The 18067-nt window shown below is 37.2% G+C and overlaps 1 protein-coding gene across 9 annotated transcripts in view; it reads right to left on the reverse strand.

Annotated features, from left to right (window-relative positions):
- The window catches only part of LOC123319325 (protein lap4-like), a 123880-nt gene that overhangs the window by 49230 nt on the left and 56583 nt on the right, over window positions 1-18067 (reverse strand). For 8 of the 9 annotated variants that reach the window (XM_044906235.1, XM_044906233.1, XM_044906231.1 and 5 more), the window contains exons 7-8: window positions 7115-7396; window positions 2256-2420 (exon numbers count right to left, since the gene is read on the reverse strand). In XM_044906235.1, coding sequence (XP_044762170.1) covers window positions 2256-2420; window positions 7115-7396 — 447 coding nt within the window. The remainder of the gene's footprint in view (window positions 1-2255; window positions 2421-7114; window positions 7397-18067) is intronic. The other variant, XM_044906229.1, reaches the window with a different exon arrangement.

Raw genomic sequence — 18067 nt, forward strand, 5'->3', positions numbered from 1 at the left:
TTAATTATCTCCACTCCTGAGCTTCAAATTGTTTTCACATTCTTTATAGAAGTTGTAGAGCATAACATTTTCTACAAATTTTGTCCGAAACAATTTTTCTACGTTTGAACGTTTTTAAGATATATGGGAATGAATGTACATTAGACTGGGTTTCTACATTGACCTTGGCCTTTCGCATGTGTGGCTAAACTCCTCGCCCTTATCGCTCTCTAACTCGAAACGGTTAAAAGTATGTAAAATTGGTCCATTAAAAAGTTGTGTAGAATTTTATAATCTACAACTTTCATAATAAATACAAAAATGATTAGAAGTACAGGAAGGGAGATATTTAAAAAAGTCATTGTTATCATCTTCAAAGTGTCAGATTGAGGACCTCCCCCTGATTAGTATCAGATTAAATTAGAATATGCTTAACGACTCAGACTATTGATTAGGATATATATACCATGCTTCAGAATTCGTATAAATTTTGAAAAGAATAAAATATACTTGTCCCAAGTCACCCACCGATTTGGTAGGCTTGGGACACAAGTTGAAATTTATTGATTTCTCAACTCTCAAATGAAATAGGTGACTCGGGACGGTGTATAGTTTTGATAAATAAGAATTTGTGATTATATAGTTGAAATTCGGTAAGGAAATTAAATGATAAACCCTTATTACAGCGAAAGTAAATATATTCCAACTCAAATGTAAGAAAACTAAACAAGGGAACTTTGATTTCTTTCATTCTTTGGTGATTTATTTGTGGAAATAACGTAAATAATAATATCCTGCGAAAAATCGGCATATTTCCTGCTGCCAATGAGCCGCTTGTATCTATTCGGCATTGTCCCAAGTCACCCTATGAAACAACAAAATAAATGAATGAGATCCGTGTTGGCGTTTGATTTGTGAACAACCTTGTTTCATGACATATCTAATATCCCAATATCCCAAGTATCCAGAAAAAAAATTACACATGCACAAAGTGTAACACATGTACAGGACACTAGAAAGTATAAGGGCCATAAAAAAACGATCTTTTACTCTCCTGAATTCGTTAATTTTTCCTGTCAATTCAAACGCTCTGGTCAAGGCAAACTCAACAGGAATTAATTGTTAAACTAACCGAAAAGATGCTACAAAATCTTTTAAGTTTGTCCCTTCACTCATAAATGGTAAAGAAAATCTGCAAGGGTGGGTATTGTTCCAAGTTACAGGACTGTCCCAAGTCACCCGAATATACCGGTACTCAGAAAATATTGAATTCAAGTCTTCGAACTATCTAAACCACAATTTGGAAGTAAACTATTCAAGAATAATATACTTGGATTTAAAATCTACGTATGTAGAGGTAGAAATCCATTCTTAAAAGAGGTATAGTCTTCAGGTCAGATTAACACGAGTCTCTAAACAGAATAGGTTTGTTCGTAGAGTGGTTCACGATGGTTGTGAACTGTACAGAGCAAGCGCAATTCCATTTTAGGGTAGCGAAAATCCATTTGCGCTGTACAGTTCACAACCGTTGTGAACCACTCTACGAACAAGCCTATTATTCCTTTCATCCTGTTCTTTTTTTTTGAAGTAGAAAGGTTAGAATCTTTCTTCGAACAAATACGAAAATAAGTCAGTTCTTCGAAGATTCTCGCAGTATTGTATTGTTTTTCTTAGAAGTAGTTTCTCTGTGGATCTTATCTTTTGAGTAGACTTCGAGTAGTACTCTTGTTGGAACAGAATATATAGCATACAATATTCCCGACTTTTACTCTTCTGAATCTATGAAAGTTCGAGGAATGTTTTGCCGAATGTCCTTCAAAGTATTGGCGAGCTGCTGTAATGTCTGCGGAGGGTCAGGTAAGCGGTGTAATTGCTGTGACATTGCAGACCTGACTTGTTCAGTAAAAATTTGCTCTTCCACCCCATGAGTATAAGCAACACTTTCAGTGCTGCTAAACTTAAGTATTCAGTATAACAAACAGAAGAATAGGTTGTATCAATGTTTTGTAATAAGACTTTTGCCACTCTGTATATTTGAACTCCTCTGAGCAATAATCGACACAGAGTACCAAAATAAAAACGAATTTTATTGAGTCTAGTCCATTCATATGCGGATGTAAAGGGACGATGCACGAGTGTGTTCCAGGAAAAACTGGAAAAAATGTGATGCGAAAAATTCATGCAGATCTAATGCAACAGCACGTTAGTGTTAACTGTAAAGCAAACTACGCATGCGCTGTAAGCAACGACAAGCAGATAGATGCGGTTATAAAGACCTGCGCTATGATCGAAGCCACCTTGTCTTTGTCAATTGGTGCCACGTTGATCCGTTTATTCTTGAGGTGGTGGGGGGTGTCGCGACGGTGCAAACGGCTCGGGCGTGCGTCGGCGTCCACTGATGCAGCACCCTCGGTGAAACCGACGTGCCTCTGTGATTCTTCCTGGGGGAGCAGGAGAAATTCTTGGTGAGCAGCGTTAGTAATTGAAGGGGGTGAGGGAATTTCGGTGGGATGGTTGATGAGTTGGTTACATTCGGGGATGTTTTCAAGAATGGTGATGGTCTACTGGGTGCGCTTCCTTTAACATTCATTATATACAAGATACCGGTACATGGATGCATGTCAGAAAGGGGAGAAGTTTGTACGAACTGTGTAGGGTTAATTCAGAAAAAAAATTTGAACACCTTGTGTGAGAAGCTTATGAATTGGGCTATTAGATTACGTATCGTTAATTTTTTCAGACAGGACTATTAAAAGAAGAATAAAATGAAATCAGTGGAGATATAGGCCACAACAATTATAATTATATAGGCATGACCAGGAATGAATCGATTGATTCATTCATAAATTACTAAAAAGTTTCGAAGATTTGAAAAATTTCCAGAAATGTTCACATAGTCCTTAAGAAGGAAGTGTTAAATGTCTTGTATTTCCTTCAGAAGGATAGATCGCAACTAAATTATAGGTTCTTCCATTTGTTTTCCATCATGATTAATATGAAATGTTATAAAATAAAAATTTCCTGTTTTATTCATGACATGCTTTTTAATTTCCGGTTCATTTCTTATCAGGTAATTTTCATTCTTTTCATGAAATTTCTGAATGTTTCAATGATTATAGACTAATGAAACTTTGAAAACCTTGAAATGTACTACTGTATTTCTGGTAACCGTGTATTGTTGTTAGCACTAATAAAAACTTTTCATTTGGAATGTGAAAGTAAAACAAAAATAAACGAAAGTCCTTTCATAAGATTCATCCAGTATTTGGTCCCATCTGCTCGAAAATTGAACTAGATTCTATGCAAATTGAAAGGAGGACATAAAAGGTATTCCTTCAATGGTAAAGCCAATTTATTCCAGCATGCCATTTTATCTGTAGAATTTTGCACTCCCAAATAAATAGAGGGGGAGATTCATCATGAGTTTAGAACATAAATGATTATACGCCAATCGAATATTTACCAACGTTTCTTCTTTATCATGTTAGACTTCTTCAGAGATCATATTTCAGAACTGAATTTTATATGGATACAACATGCAATAATTTCCAGTGATTTTCTTCAGTCTTAACTCATCTTGGTAAGAGATTCGAAACCAGGAATGTGGTAACTACCATAAAAATGAACGAAAAATGGTTCAGCGGCAAACAGGGATAATATATTACAGGTGAAAATGACACTAACAAGTGCCGAATATGGTTTTAAGGCCAATATTCACGATAACATCGAAGTTACTGGTTCGGGTAGCGCCATCTACACATATAAGGAGAAATCTTACCGTAAAAAGTTTAGCACGACTTTGAAACCGAGTGGGAAGATCGCTGACTATGTCTGCGAACTAATTAAAAGCCCAGTTACAAGGATAAGACAAGATAAGGATCATAAACAATTTAAACAAACTGAATTATATTTCGAATACTGAAAATTACCCTTGATTTCTCAACTCAACCACCTTTCTTTTTTACAAAGTTTGTTCTTGACTTACATTATGGTAATAGGGAGAAACAGAGAGATTCGAAAATATATTTTATTTTTATTTTTTTATTACAGTTATCACAAATAATTATAGTTGAGTTTCAAATTACAAACTTATAGGTATATTAGATCTTTTATTTTATTAGTTTCGGTCCTACTGCAACAAATGCAAATCTCCAATCTCCATATTCTAGAAACTATAGAGGCTAATTGCACAGTAAATGATAAAATCTTCAACAATTCTCTAATTGTCCTGAATTATCATCTCATCTAATCATCGGAGTCAATGGACCGAAATTGATGGGAAATCATTCAATTAAAATAAATTCCAATTGCATAAATTAGCGGAAAAAGTAGAAGAGGCATGGGAATTCACCTTTCTGAGAATGTGAACATTAGTATTTTGCTCAGGTGTCCGTAAACACTTTCGAAGGAAAAAACCAGGGACTTTCAGGGAAGGTTGGGAGTACAAATGGATGACTTTTTTTCTCAATCTCAAGTCCATTCCGTTACAATCAACTGAGCCATTTTTGTTTGAAGTTGGGTTCGAAGTGTGGGTCTCTTTAAATGATAGTGATTTCGGTGTGCATTCATTGAAGTTCCTAACATTTATCTACTGGCCATCCCGTCCATCAGTTTGAATTTTCATGACCTGATAATCGAAGCATTCCACGAGTGAAAAACGCCATCGATAATTCCTCATTAATAAACGACTTGAATACATGCGAGGAAGTGACAAGCAGGCCAATTATCTCCTGTTATAACTCGAGTAGGTACACTTCACTTTTTTCCGGGAAGTGATGGTAGTCACAAATAAGTTCCAGGTGAACAACTTAGACGTTGACTGAAGCCAAGGATGCCCAGATAATTGGAGTCGGGCCACCTGTTGCCATTCACCCTCGTTGAGGAAAGTTTTACGAAGGGGTGCGGGAAAGGAAACAGTGTGAAGGGTTCGTTGTTTTCTTTTTTTGAAGTACAAAATTTAATCAATCACCAGCATTACAAGCAGCTTGTCGTTCATCTGGATTTTGTGCACTTTATGCAGTGTGACTAGTGTGAAATACAGGGTGTATTTGAAGGTGAGGCAGCAGAAGGTAAAACTGCTCAAAATAAAGCGTTTCACGAAAAATCACCTGTACAAAACCTTCAAAATGACAAAGTTGAAAAAAGAATTGGAAATGATAACTGAAATAGATCTTAATACGACCCTAGACCGTTTGTTAGCTGAATTATGGCAAAGCAGTGGGAAAAAAACTTATCTCCTGATTCGACCATGTGGTTTCGTTTAGGATATTGGCTCTTTCGATATTTACGTGGTAATGAAAATGGAAACTTAGGATTGCCGAATTTTTCTCATTATATTTAAGTAACTTACACGATTTTATGAAATGGCTCATTTCGATAACAACCGACAGAAGAGAGTTAGGACAGAATTGAAAAAATTGAATAATACTTCAAAATCTCACCAGTAAAATTCGTCTAAATTATTCACGAATTTTTTTAACAATGGGCATCACAATCTTCTTGTTCGAACATTCGAACAATCGTCGTAAAAATGGGATGAAATGGGGAAACATCATAGCACTTCTTCAACATAACTAACTTAAGCACTTTCAAGAAACTGTCTCCATTTTCAAATTTTTTTTCATCCTAAATTGCACGATACAACAATTATGATTCTCTCAAAAGTGACCTCATGCATCTGATCCGCTGAACTTGGTACTGAACCATTCATTGTCTGCCATATGTTTATGTTTTGTTTCGTACTTGAAATTCAATGAAATTTGTCGAACTTCCAGGGGTTGTATCTCAGCCATCTTAAATATTTTATATAAACAATTTTTGGTCAAACGACTTATTTTGATGACTTCTACCTTCTGTCAAAAAAAGCCTCACCTTTGAAAACACCCTGTATAGACACCCAACTTCATCTAGAATTTTATTGAAGAACACCTTCCTGGTAGTATTCACATGGATCTGCTCGAAAAATAATAGAACCGTTAATTACAGCAAGTGAAGAGAATCAACTTCATGGGGATGGCAATATGCTTCTACAAAAAGACCTCCTAAACAATGAAATAGATGGAGCTTCACCTATTGACTTTCATCCAGTGAGGCTCACTGATTATTTCCAAAAGGAATGGATTGGTAGAAGAAGGCCGATTGAATGATCACCTCGTTGCCTAGACTCGACACCTTTAGGTTTTTTCCTATTCAAAGTATGTATTTTAAAGTCGGTTGTGTATAAAACACCCGAGATGCACAAGAATTGAAAGTAAGAATACATACTCCATGCTGAAAAATTCAAGTTGAAGTTTTCCAAAACGTAAGGGTTAAATTTCAAAATAAGTTATAATTTTGTCTATGAAATAATGGCAACATTTTGAAAATCCTTTATACTAAAAAGTTTTTCATTATTTTTATGTTTCATTGTAACTATTGGTATTGTAACTATTCTACTTTTTTTTATTATATTTTCGTAAGTACTCTCAAAAAGATTCAAGTGTACGGCAATTTTGAAAAGGCAATCGAATTACCTTCAAAACAAGGTGTCACTCAACCCCCAACATTTGAGATTTTAGGAGTTACTGTCATTTCGCTGACAGGGCTGATCCAAATTGATTGGAACCAACCGTATAAAATGTTCCCTGCGAACATTGTTTATTTCTTTTTGTATCTTCGTTAATTTTGTTTGGAGGCCGACATACTACAGGTGGTACATCCTCAAATTGACACAACTCCAAGACTAACCCAGTTCAAAAAGAATTAACTGGAAAATTCCACTAGTAATTTTTTTATGTATGTATTTCAATGATCTTATTATACTTACCGTATACAAGAACAAAACGAGTCGATCCAACCACTGATAAACTGGCACAGATCGTTTGAATGGGGACTAGAAGGTCGATCGAGCAATTTCTGGACATTGAAACCATTCAAACCCAATAAAACACGATAATATTCCTTGAATCTTCACACGAATCCAATTTATTTAAAAAAATAACGTGAAACCACGACCACAAAAGAGTACAAACAAGAACATAACTGTAAAAAACAATGAAAAATAATCGGTTAAAAAAAATCAAGTCGATCAACGAACATCCTTTTCGCAACCCCTTATAATCTCGTCGAGGGCCAATCTGAGCATGCGTGTACTTACATCTTCGGTGTCTTCCTCGGCGCTGGGCTCGTTGCTACCAGCGATCGCATCGCCGTTTCCGATGATCACCGTTTCCGGCTCGGTCTGGGGAGCGACCACGGGCAAATTGGCGAAGACCGGCGTCTCCACCGTCTCGGTGGTGTTCAAGACGTCGGCGACGGAGCTGTTGGTGGTGTTGTGCAAGTCGCTGTCGTCTAGGCTGTTCTGGCCCTTGCTGAAGAGCTTGTGAGCTTTGGCCTTGAGTTCCCTAGGGTGCGGGGTGTTCTGGCGGACGAACTGCGTCTGAAAATTGAGGTTATGTTTAGGAATTATCAATTGGAGGATTGAAAATAGCGTCAGAATGGTTTTAACTGACTTGACATTTGTGTTTGAGGTGGTTCTGCGCAGGTAGAATATTTTATAGTGCACCATATGAGGTACGACTGGGAGTCTATTATAAAAACCCATTATCTAGGAGAAAAACATCGCTATACATTCCACACAACTAGTGGGACATCGGACTTTCCTATTGAGTCACGCCTTTCCACTAAATTGTGCAGTAGCAAATCATGCGTTGACAAAATTCACTGATACAAACTCAAGAGAAATAAAAAGATATAAATCGACTGAAGTGATGTGAGCGCCATCTCGTATTTCGAATGTGTTACAGATCCTAAGAAGGGTTAAAATATTAATTTGAGGTCCATATGGAAAAAATGAAATTTTGTAAGATTTCAGATGTCCATTTTGAAGAGGTTTTGATTCTCGTACCGCTTTCTGTTTATGTAGCTGCTTCTAGTTGATGATTATTAAATTTTTGTGTGTATTTTCTTGGTGAAAACCTACAAATGTAATTCTTAACTTAATTAAGGAAAATTGTCTCAAACAACGTCGATATTTGAATGCAATACAATAGAACTCTTATCGAACAGTTTTTTCGTTTTGACAGTACGTTGTCAGCGCCATCTCATAGTCAAATGTCACGAACACAGACCAAAATGTAGTCGATTTTTAGAACTAGAGATTTGACTGCGTTTCCTATCTTTCTCCTTTATAATTTTTGGATATAAATATTTGCATTGCGTTGTATTTGTTCTTGAATTGGCAACGTAGGACTATGTTATAAGGGAGATAACAGAAGACGCTTAGAAAGAGAACAATCTTAGGCTTCTAGTCTACTGGCCTAAGATATTTATGAGGATTGTCGACATAAACTTCTCAAACCCTTGCAGAATGTTAACACCCATATAATGAGGAATATCACAAGTATTTTGAGTTTATTTTTTGGTTTACTCGTGTATTCAAGGACACTTATTCGTGCGAAACTTATGAACTAATAGATGTATCATTGTATATTCAATGAATTATTTTTCCACTCCTTCTGGCAACACAGAAAAGGAATCCTTTCCTGACCTAGTCGGCCAGCCAAGAAAGACGAATGGACATTTTGGGGACAGCTTATAATATGAACACTTCTGTCTTCATGTTTACACGTCAATGATAAAGTGAATTTCATAACGAGCTATGCCACCTCTGGAACAACAAAATTTCCTTCTTAATAACCAGCTGAATCTATGAGACTATACATCTGTGGATCAAACAGAGCTCAAAATTTTTTTTTTATGAATTTTCAACAGCCTGTCTCTTTTCAAGCGAGCCGAATTGTGAAAAAAGGCCAAGGAAAAGTGTTTCTTTGACCTCAAGAATCTTCTGTACAAGTCAAAGACTCAGCCTGAATATTATAATTCCGAAACATAACAATTCCCTTTGAAACCTCCTGTAAACCAAAAAAGGACCTCTTCAAAGAAATGATTAAATCAATGACCGAACTCATTCGAATTCCTGACGTTGAATCAACAATTTCAATCCCCCTTTTTAGGGTTGAGGATAACGACAAAGAACAGACGAAGTCCGACTCGAATCCTCCCTAAATAGAAAAAGTTTCTTCTGACTTTTCGAAATAAACCTTACCGCGTTGTTGGGAGGAAATTCATCAAGATATTAACTAGGCCACGAGATCCGATTTGTTACTTGTCGGCTGCCAAGGAACTGTCCTAATTAACCACGGCATTGTAAACATTGACACCGTAACTTCAACAGGCCGCAAAATCGATGAGACACACAGGTCTGGTCATGGGGAGGATTACGAGAGCCGGTTGTTGGTAAAAGAAACACTGTTTGAAATATTTCAATTCAGACTGTTCCATATAGGACCAAAAAAAAAATTCTTTTGTACTTTTTTTTTTCAAAAAACTAGGTAAACTTGCGCCATTGTTGACTTTTATATGTGTAAGTGAATTTTATTTTTGGCTTATTATTATGATTATTATTATGACAAAGGGAAAAACTTTTTCTCTCTGTCACACTTTTTGGGATGTCATTAAAACCTATAAGCAACGATGGTGAAATAATAATTTGACAGGGAAGGGAGGTCAAATGAAGCCGAAACCATGATCAGCATCTGCTCCTCTTCGGTGGAACGTTCTACATTTAGTTGTCCTGACGATGGCAAATTGCCTAATTCAATTCGGATCCTAACGCTGATATTCATATCAGCGGGTGGTATACATCTGAATTAATTCTTATTATACAGGGTGTATTTGAAGGTGAGGCTTTTTTTAAACAGAAGGTAGAACTGGTCGAAATGAAGCGTTTCACCAAAAATCTCCTATACAAAACTTTCAAAATGACAAAGTTGAAAAAAAATTGAGAATGATTACTGAAATATATCCTAATACGACCCTAGACCGTTTGTTAGCTGAATTATCGCAAAGCAGTGGGAAAAAATAATTTCTGATTCGACCATGTGATTTCGTTTAGGATATTGGCCCGTTTGATATTTACGTGGTAATGAAAATGGAAACATAGGATTACCGAATTGTTCTCATTTTTTTTAGTAACTTACACGATTTTATGAAATGGCTCATTTCGATACCAACTGACAGATGAGACTTAGGACACAAGTGTAAAAAATAGAAGAATACTTCAAAATCTCACCAATAAAAATCGTCTAAATTATTCACGATTTTTTTCACAATGGGCATCAAAATCTTCTTGTTCAAACATTCCAACAATCGTCGTAAGAATGGGATGAAATGGGGAAGAATCATAGCACTTTTTCAACATAACTAACATAAAGTACTTTCAAGAAATTGCCTCGATTTTCCAAAAAAAATTTTCACCCTGAATTGCATGATAAAATAATTATGATTCTCTCTAAAGTGGCCTGATGCATCTAATCCGATGAACTTGGTACTGAACCATTCATGTCCAGCATGTTTTGTTTCGTTTTTGCGATACCGGAGTCACCTTCCATAGTACTGTACTTGAAATTCAATGAAGTTTTGTCGAACTTCTAGGGGTTGTATCTCAGTCATCTTGGATATTTTATATAGACCAAAAATTGAGCCGGTCAGAGGAAAAGTGGTATAAGTCACAAATTCCGATTTTTGAGTTATACCGATATTTGGGTACCAAAGGTTGCATATTATTCTTCTTATGAGTGGTATCAGTCAAATCGTCATTTTGACCGAGTTATACCCATTTACTGTATTTCCTCTCAACAAAATTTTCCATACCTATTAATGCGGTTTTTCAATCAATTGAAACGTAAAACCTTCATTTCCAACATTTCACTTAATTGTAGTTAGATCACTTTTCCTCTGAGCCACTCAATTGTCTGTTAAACGACTTATTTTGATGAGTTCTACCTTCTGTCAAAAAGAAGCCTCACCTCTGAAAACAACCTTCAATTCTGTTGTGTAAATAGTTCAGACTACAGAAAAAACAAATATTCGAACTCGTTCTTCTTTCGACTGAATAATGTTATCCTAATAACGCCCGTTCATTTCAAGAACAACTAAATGTCACGTCTGCAATGCAAGACACAGTCGTATCCTAGATCATTATCTACCTCCGAGTATCATCTGGAAATAATTCCACGGACAAATATTCGTAACAATCTTCGCGTTACAGTTGGCGTCCACCATTAAACGAGACTCCGTTGCTATTTTTTCTTCCTATTTGCGATTCCCGGAACATAATTCTCGAAGCAAATTGCTACAGCGACGTGAGGCCCTTGTTTCTACAAGAAAACTCGCGCTCCCAACGGCTGAACTTCAAACTGTTTCGAACAAGACGGGAGAGCGACTTGGAAAAACATCGTTTTGAGAAAGAAAGTTTGCTTAAGCTACCGTTAGTTGCCACAGATAATATAATTCCGATCGATATTCGTTCCCTTGCAGCAAACACTCGATGCACTTGAGATTCGTATGGAAACTTTGGTTATACAGGTCACTGAGATTCAATTGTTATGTTTGTAATGAAGTTCGATTTTCGGTTAAAATCCTTCATCTTAAGATGAGTCAACAATTTTTGATTTTAATAATTTCAGAATTTGTAGGAAACCGTTAACATTCCAGACCGTTTTAATCCCATTTTTATGTTTAAAAACGATATAACACCGTATAAAAACATCATGGGTTTGAAGATAACCGCGGTTTCGACTTTCGGAGCAGAAGCCTCTGGAAAAACGAAAAGGGAGGAAGAAGAAATAACCTAGCCCTGTCTGAGTTCATACCCCAATGGAAGTAGTTAGACTGGTGGTGTGAAAGCACCTGGGAAGACGAAATCGGAGCGGAGAACCGAATCCTACCGTATCCTTGACAGAAGTTCAAACTCATCAAAATAAATCCTTTCACCAAACTCCCCCATGAACATTCAACATAAAGGAGCTAGGATACCCCAGAATCGAGTGCATTTCTGCAAAATTTCGAAAACAGATCTAGCTTCCAATACTTCAGTATCTAATCAGTGATATCATGACATGATTTCGGTGCACTTTGTTATTGTTGGAATTTTTATGACTTTCCTATTTTGAAATATACACCGGTACACTTATTTAACTCGACATAATCCTGATTTATAGCACTCGCTATAGAAGAAATAGGTTGTTCGAAAAAACTCCGAAAACGGAAACCTAATTTCTCTAATAGAAAAATAAATTCTGGGAATAGTCCAGGTGTGCCGTGACAGGTGAGTGAAATATGTAGAGCAATATTAACACTGCTTATGAAATTGTGCGTGATCAAAGTGATCCTGATGGTACCGTATTTTTATCACAATTTTACGCCAGACAAGACTGGCGACAATTTGGAACCATTTTTGTGGATGGTTCAGACCGATTTTATTTGTACTCTTCAGTAGTTTCCCCAGGATTTCCAATGAATTTTGGGAATTAATGATATTATTATCGTCTCTATCATACAACAATGAAAGGTTGAAAAGAAACAGTATTTTATAATAGTAGTCGTGAAACTTATTTGTCATGTTGGCCATTACATTGGCTTATTTAAGTATTATGTTATTTAATCTATATTCTGTACTTCGATAGTGAATCAAGTTGGAATTTTCAATTTATCAATTATGCTCTGCTCTACTGTGTATGGTTGAAACACAAAGAGTGTCCTTTGGGATTAACGAACTACATATTATAATATTATTATCCCTGCCATCAGCATCGCACATATGGACCAAAAAACGTCGAAAACTGATTAATATCGAAATGTCGTTATCCTCTGCTGAACCAGCTACGAATTTACATTTTTAATTAGATTCGCTGGCTCTCTGAGCCCATAACTAAACAAAGCATTGAAAAATTCGATGCCGTCAGTTGAGTGGAGTGCGGAGGTTTAGTTTGTATTTTGGTTTATAATTTCCCATCATGAAACTTTGGAATCGAGCAGGAAATAAATACCTGAATAGCAGGAGCTTATGGTGAAAACCTGAAATGTGAGGAAAAACTAACTACGCCACTGGATGATACAACGAAAATTCTATAATATCAGAACCACTGCTCACTTCTGAGTATTCCCAGTGAAGAAATGCAAGCAGAAAGTTTTTATCGTTTTTAGATATTTTCGAGAATGAAGAGGGTATGGCACATTTTCGAAATTGCCAAATATCAAAATTTGCTTATTATACTTTTCAAGGAAATCGAGCCCAGGACTCCTTTCAACGTTTTTACCTATCTAATCTCATTCATTCATTGCTGTATCCCGTAACCGAGAATAAATCTACAAGACGACTCAAAAAAATCTATCGGTGTTATAATTTCTTAGGGCTACTTGCGACTGTGTGCCCTCCTGTGACTGAAGAGACCCAACCGTGACCTACAGATCCTTCCACACTCTAGGCTTGATAGTCACCAACCAGATCTGGCCGCCGCTGTATATATCTCGAGTCTCCATTATAACTGTGGACCAAAGACCTCCACTGTGATCTGTATAACGCTAGTTGTTCCCAGTTATAATTGGCATTAACTGATTATAGGGATTGATGCAGTTTATCCTTGAACCGCTTATACTGGCCTCCTGGTTTCTTAGCTCCCTCTGTGAATTTGCCATACAGAGCTATTTTGGGGAGCCTTGTGTCTTGCATCGGGCCCTCGTTACGTGAGTCTCAATTGTTATACAACTCGCGCGCTGCAAGACTTCCCTTGTGGAACCATCTGATGTGCATTATTTGTCGTAGATGACGTTGTTGCGTGTGTTCAAGCCGTTTAATACATCGCCTGTAGTGCGTCCAGCTTTCGCTTAAGTAAAAAAAGCTTCAGCTTCCAGAATGCCTGTGATACCGACTTGATACGGTTGTGTATTTCCTTGTCCAGGTTAGCCCTAGCATCTATGAAGCTTCCCAAGTATTTGAACTGCTCGACCTGTTCTAGAGTTTCATCCTCTAGGCTGATATTTGTTTGAAGGCTTTCTGGCGGACTTACCAGCATTTTGGTTTTGTCAATATTGAGTCTAAAGTCTAAAGCTTCGTATATATGTTTATAGGTGTCCAATATTATCTGTAGATCCTTTGAGCTGCTAGCGACAAGTGCGCAGTCGTTTGCATATTGAAGTGATAAACTTTATACAGGTTTTTGCTCTGAGGCACTTCAGGTTAAACAGGCCTCCATCAAATCTGAATCTCAATCCAACACCTCTTGCAGGCATACTCATGTCAGCAATTATCGAGACAGCTATGGCGAAAATATTGAATAGTAAAGGCGCTAACACGCAGCCTTGTTTTATTCCAGAGTTGGTTAAGAAACGGTCGGTTGTAGAGCCATTATGCTGTATTCTAGCGGTGTTGTTGGTATGGAGGCTTTTACACACTGCTAAGAATTTTTCGGGCACTCCAAGACGTCTCATGATTTTCCATAGCGCTCTCCGATTCACCGAGTCGAAGGCCTTACTTAAATCGATATAGGCTATATAGATCCTTGATTGTATCTAATCTAGAAGTACTAGAAACAACCAGAATCTAGCAATTTGGTATAACCTTTACTTGTACTAGTAAATTACAGAAAAAAAATTGTATTCAAGAGAGTATTCGACAGATGACGTCAAAATTTCTCAATTCTCACAAAACTACTACCAGTTTCCAACAGAATTCAATATTTTCGGAAATATGGGGATTTTTTCTGGAATTCCAGCAACGTTGAGCGTGTTTACCACCCGAATGGGTGACCGCTCTGGTAATAGAAAGAATCTCCGCAACTTCAGATCGGAGCTTTCCAAATTTCATTCGTCATCTCATTCAAAAAAAGCTTCTTTTTCGAAGAACATCCCTAGAATCCTCAGATGTGTATGCTCTCAACGAAACTCCGCCGATAAACAGCTTTGTTCCTTTCGCCTTTCAAGACCACCTCCGCCACACGAAATCCGACGTATCCGGCTACAATTCTCCTTCGCGTTAGAAAGCAAATCCGATCCGTAGGAACGAAAAACCCACGAAGAGAAACGGGATAGAAAAAAAACCCTCGACCATCTAATCTGAACATCTCACGAAAGTCACGAAAATAGTTTAATCTCAATTTGCCCCGTTCGGCGCGGCCTGCGTTTTCACGCCCGCCGACGAGAGAAAGGCCGTAAACCGCGGTCCCAGGCTCCACTTAGGCCGCTCGCTCGGAATATTCGGGGAAATGCCTCGGCCGGTCGGCGTGATGCTAGATTCGCGGGACGCGTAGAGAGGTATGCTTTTCCGGCCGGTATAATCGATTCGTTAATGCGCTACGTGGTATTATTACGGCGGCTGTTTAATTCCGCGAATGTGCACCGAGAAATGGAACCCCCGTGAAGATATGCCCGAGTTTAATTGGCCGACGTGGAGGAGAATAGGTTGCGATCATTTCTGGTCGGCTATTCAGCTGTTACGGCCTTTGGATTGGGAAAGACCGACGGATTAGGATTAATGGGAACGGGTATGCTGAAAGGATGCGGTGTGACGCAAGGCTTAGCACTAGGATTCAGTGGAGACACTGACAGGATCTGTACTGCCCAACCAGAATTAGGAAAACGAACAATATGTACTTAATTACTCTGGCAGACACGAACTATTCATTATTTATTCTCCTTTTTTGATGATTCAGTACATCTTCTATAGTTCGGCCGCTAGTAGGGGTCGCCAAGTTCTTGAAGATTTCAAGACAAAAAGTAATTTCAGAATTTCAAGACAAGACAGGAAATTTTATGCCAATGTCAAGATTTTTTGTTAAGAAAACAAAAAATCTTGAAATATCTTGTCTAACTATGAATACGTGTTTATTCGTTAAAAAGATAACATATCTACTTCTATTTATTGCACACATTTTTTGCTGGAAAAATGTGAATCGAAAATAAATAATGATAATCTTGTTGAAACCACAATTGGAATCTGGATTTGCAATTCTTACTTTCAGTTTTTTATGTTTTCGGAAACATGGTATAATTTTGGCTTATTTATTATTTTCGACGTTGGTACTTGTGTCCAACCTGAATTTAGAAAGAACAACAGAATTTTTTCTGCCAGTATTGCCACTAGTACCTACCACTATCTTTCATTGGTGAATGCTGCTGCTTATTCCTTTTACTGACGCTTTCGCAGCTGTAGTTTCAGATTAAGATTTATCATTTTCACTAGCATTAGTCGAAGTAGCTTTTCTTTCACTGATCATTTAATATTATTACTGAAACTGAATATTCTGAGTCTGTTTACTGAAGAGTCGCCACTTATGGTAAAATAAGACTTCCACTTTGTGATGATCAAGAGTAGGTATAGAAAGAAGTCGCAATTTTGTTCAAAGCCGATTGTAAGGGTGATGTCGTAGAAGGTGAAAAAGCCGAGTTCAATTGACAGAACTGGGTCCGTTAGCAGTGGCGTATCGATAGATAATAGTGATAGGTAAAGTTGAAAAGAAGATTATTCAAGAAAACTTCAGCTTTTGTGCCAAAACTTTGTTATTATTCAAACTGCACTGCCTGATTATATAATAGTGTGGCGTGTGGAGATACCAAAGGGAGCCGAGTATTTTCGATCTCCTATTGAGCCTACATTCTCTATTTTCTTGGTAATAATAACCTCACTCAACTATACAGGGTGACAATTTAAAAACTTGCCAGGCCAATTATGTCGCGACAAGGATGTTTTCAGAGAAAATGCCGGAACAGATCAACTTTTATTCGGAGGGGGACATATTTTGAGCATAATTGTAAGCCGAAATCTCCTCAACCCTAGGTGTAAGAGCCATCACCCCTAAATTCTTAATAGGGAATAGGGGGTGAGATTTACCTAATTGAAAGATCACTTGTCCTTCTACATGAATACTATGGTTTGCCAATTTTTATTGATTCCTTGAAGTAGTTACAGGAGGTGACAATTTGAAAACTTGCCAGGCCAATTATCCCTCGACAAGGATGTATTCAGAGAAAAAGTTGGAACAGGTAAATTTTTAAAGGGAGGGGGACATATTTTGAGCAAAATTGTAAGCCGAAAGCTCCTCAAACCTAGGTGTAGGGGCTATCACCCCTTTATTCTTCATAGGGAATAGATGGTGAGCTAAACCTCAATTGGAAGACAATATGTCCCTCTACAAAATTATTGTCTTCTAATTGAGGTATAAATCACCCTTTATTCCCTATTAAGTGTTTAGGGTTGGCAACCCCCTCACCTATAATTGAGGATATTTTGGCTTACAATTCTGCTAGAATAAAATTGACCTGTTCTGGCATTTTCTCTGAAAACATCCTTGTCGAGACATACTTGGCCTGGCAAGTTTTCAAATTGTCAGCCCCTGTAACTAGAACAAGGACTCAATAAAAATTTGCAAACCATAGTATTCATGTAGAGGGTCCGGTGATCTTTCAATTGAGGTATGGCTCACCTCCTATCCCCTATTGAGAATTTAGGGGTGATAGCTCCTACACCTAGGGTGTAGGAGGAGATTTCGGCTTACAATTCTGCTCAAAATATGTCCCCCTACGAATAGGAATTAACCTATTCCGGCATTATCTCTGAAATCATCTGGCAAGTTTTCAAATTTTCCTGTATATCTTTGGAGATCAGGTCTATATTTGACGAATTTATCTGTTATTTCTTAAAGTTTGTGAATATACTAGGCGATTCATTGGTAAATGGGCGAAAGCTTAGGGAAGATCTCTCTCTATAATCAGGATAGAGAGTGTTTTATTGATTTTGAAAATTTTTTCAATTACCCATAACTTCCGAACCACTCTTCATATTGCGATGATATTCAGTACGTTTATTCTCAGCAAAAACAAGTTTATACTGACATAGTAACTGATTTTTTTTACAGTTCCAGTCTAGGAAAAACTGATTAATAAGATTGAATAAAAAAACCCTATGTATCAAAATTCCTTTTATTTGATATTATATTCGAGAAAAGAAGAAAAAACTAAAAGAACAAGATATTTCTTGTGCTTCCGCATGCGATTTTAATACTCAATAAATCCTAGTCAAATCTGAATATTCAGACAACACAGTAATCAAAATTTTATTCGGTATATAGTAATTTTCCTAATTTAATTGAATCTTCAACCTCTCATCGAGGCCTTATTTTTGGGGTAACATTTTTGAAAAAGCGATCGAACTACCTTCAAAACAAGGTGTCACTCAACATCCCTCCCCATTAAAGATTTTGGGGATTGCTCT

Source organism: Coccinella septempunctata, chromosome 8 (genome assembly GCF_907165205.1).
Source record: "Coccinella septempunctata chromosome 8, icCocSept1.1, whole genome shotgun sequence".
Taxonomy (NCBI): Eukaryota; Metazoa; Arthropoda; class Insecta; order Coleoptera; family Coccinellidae; genus Coccinella; species Coccinella septempunctata.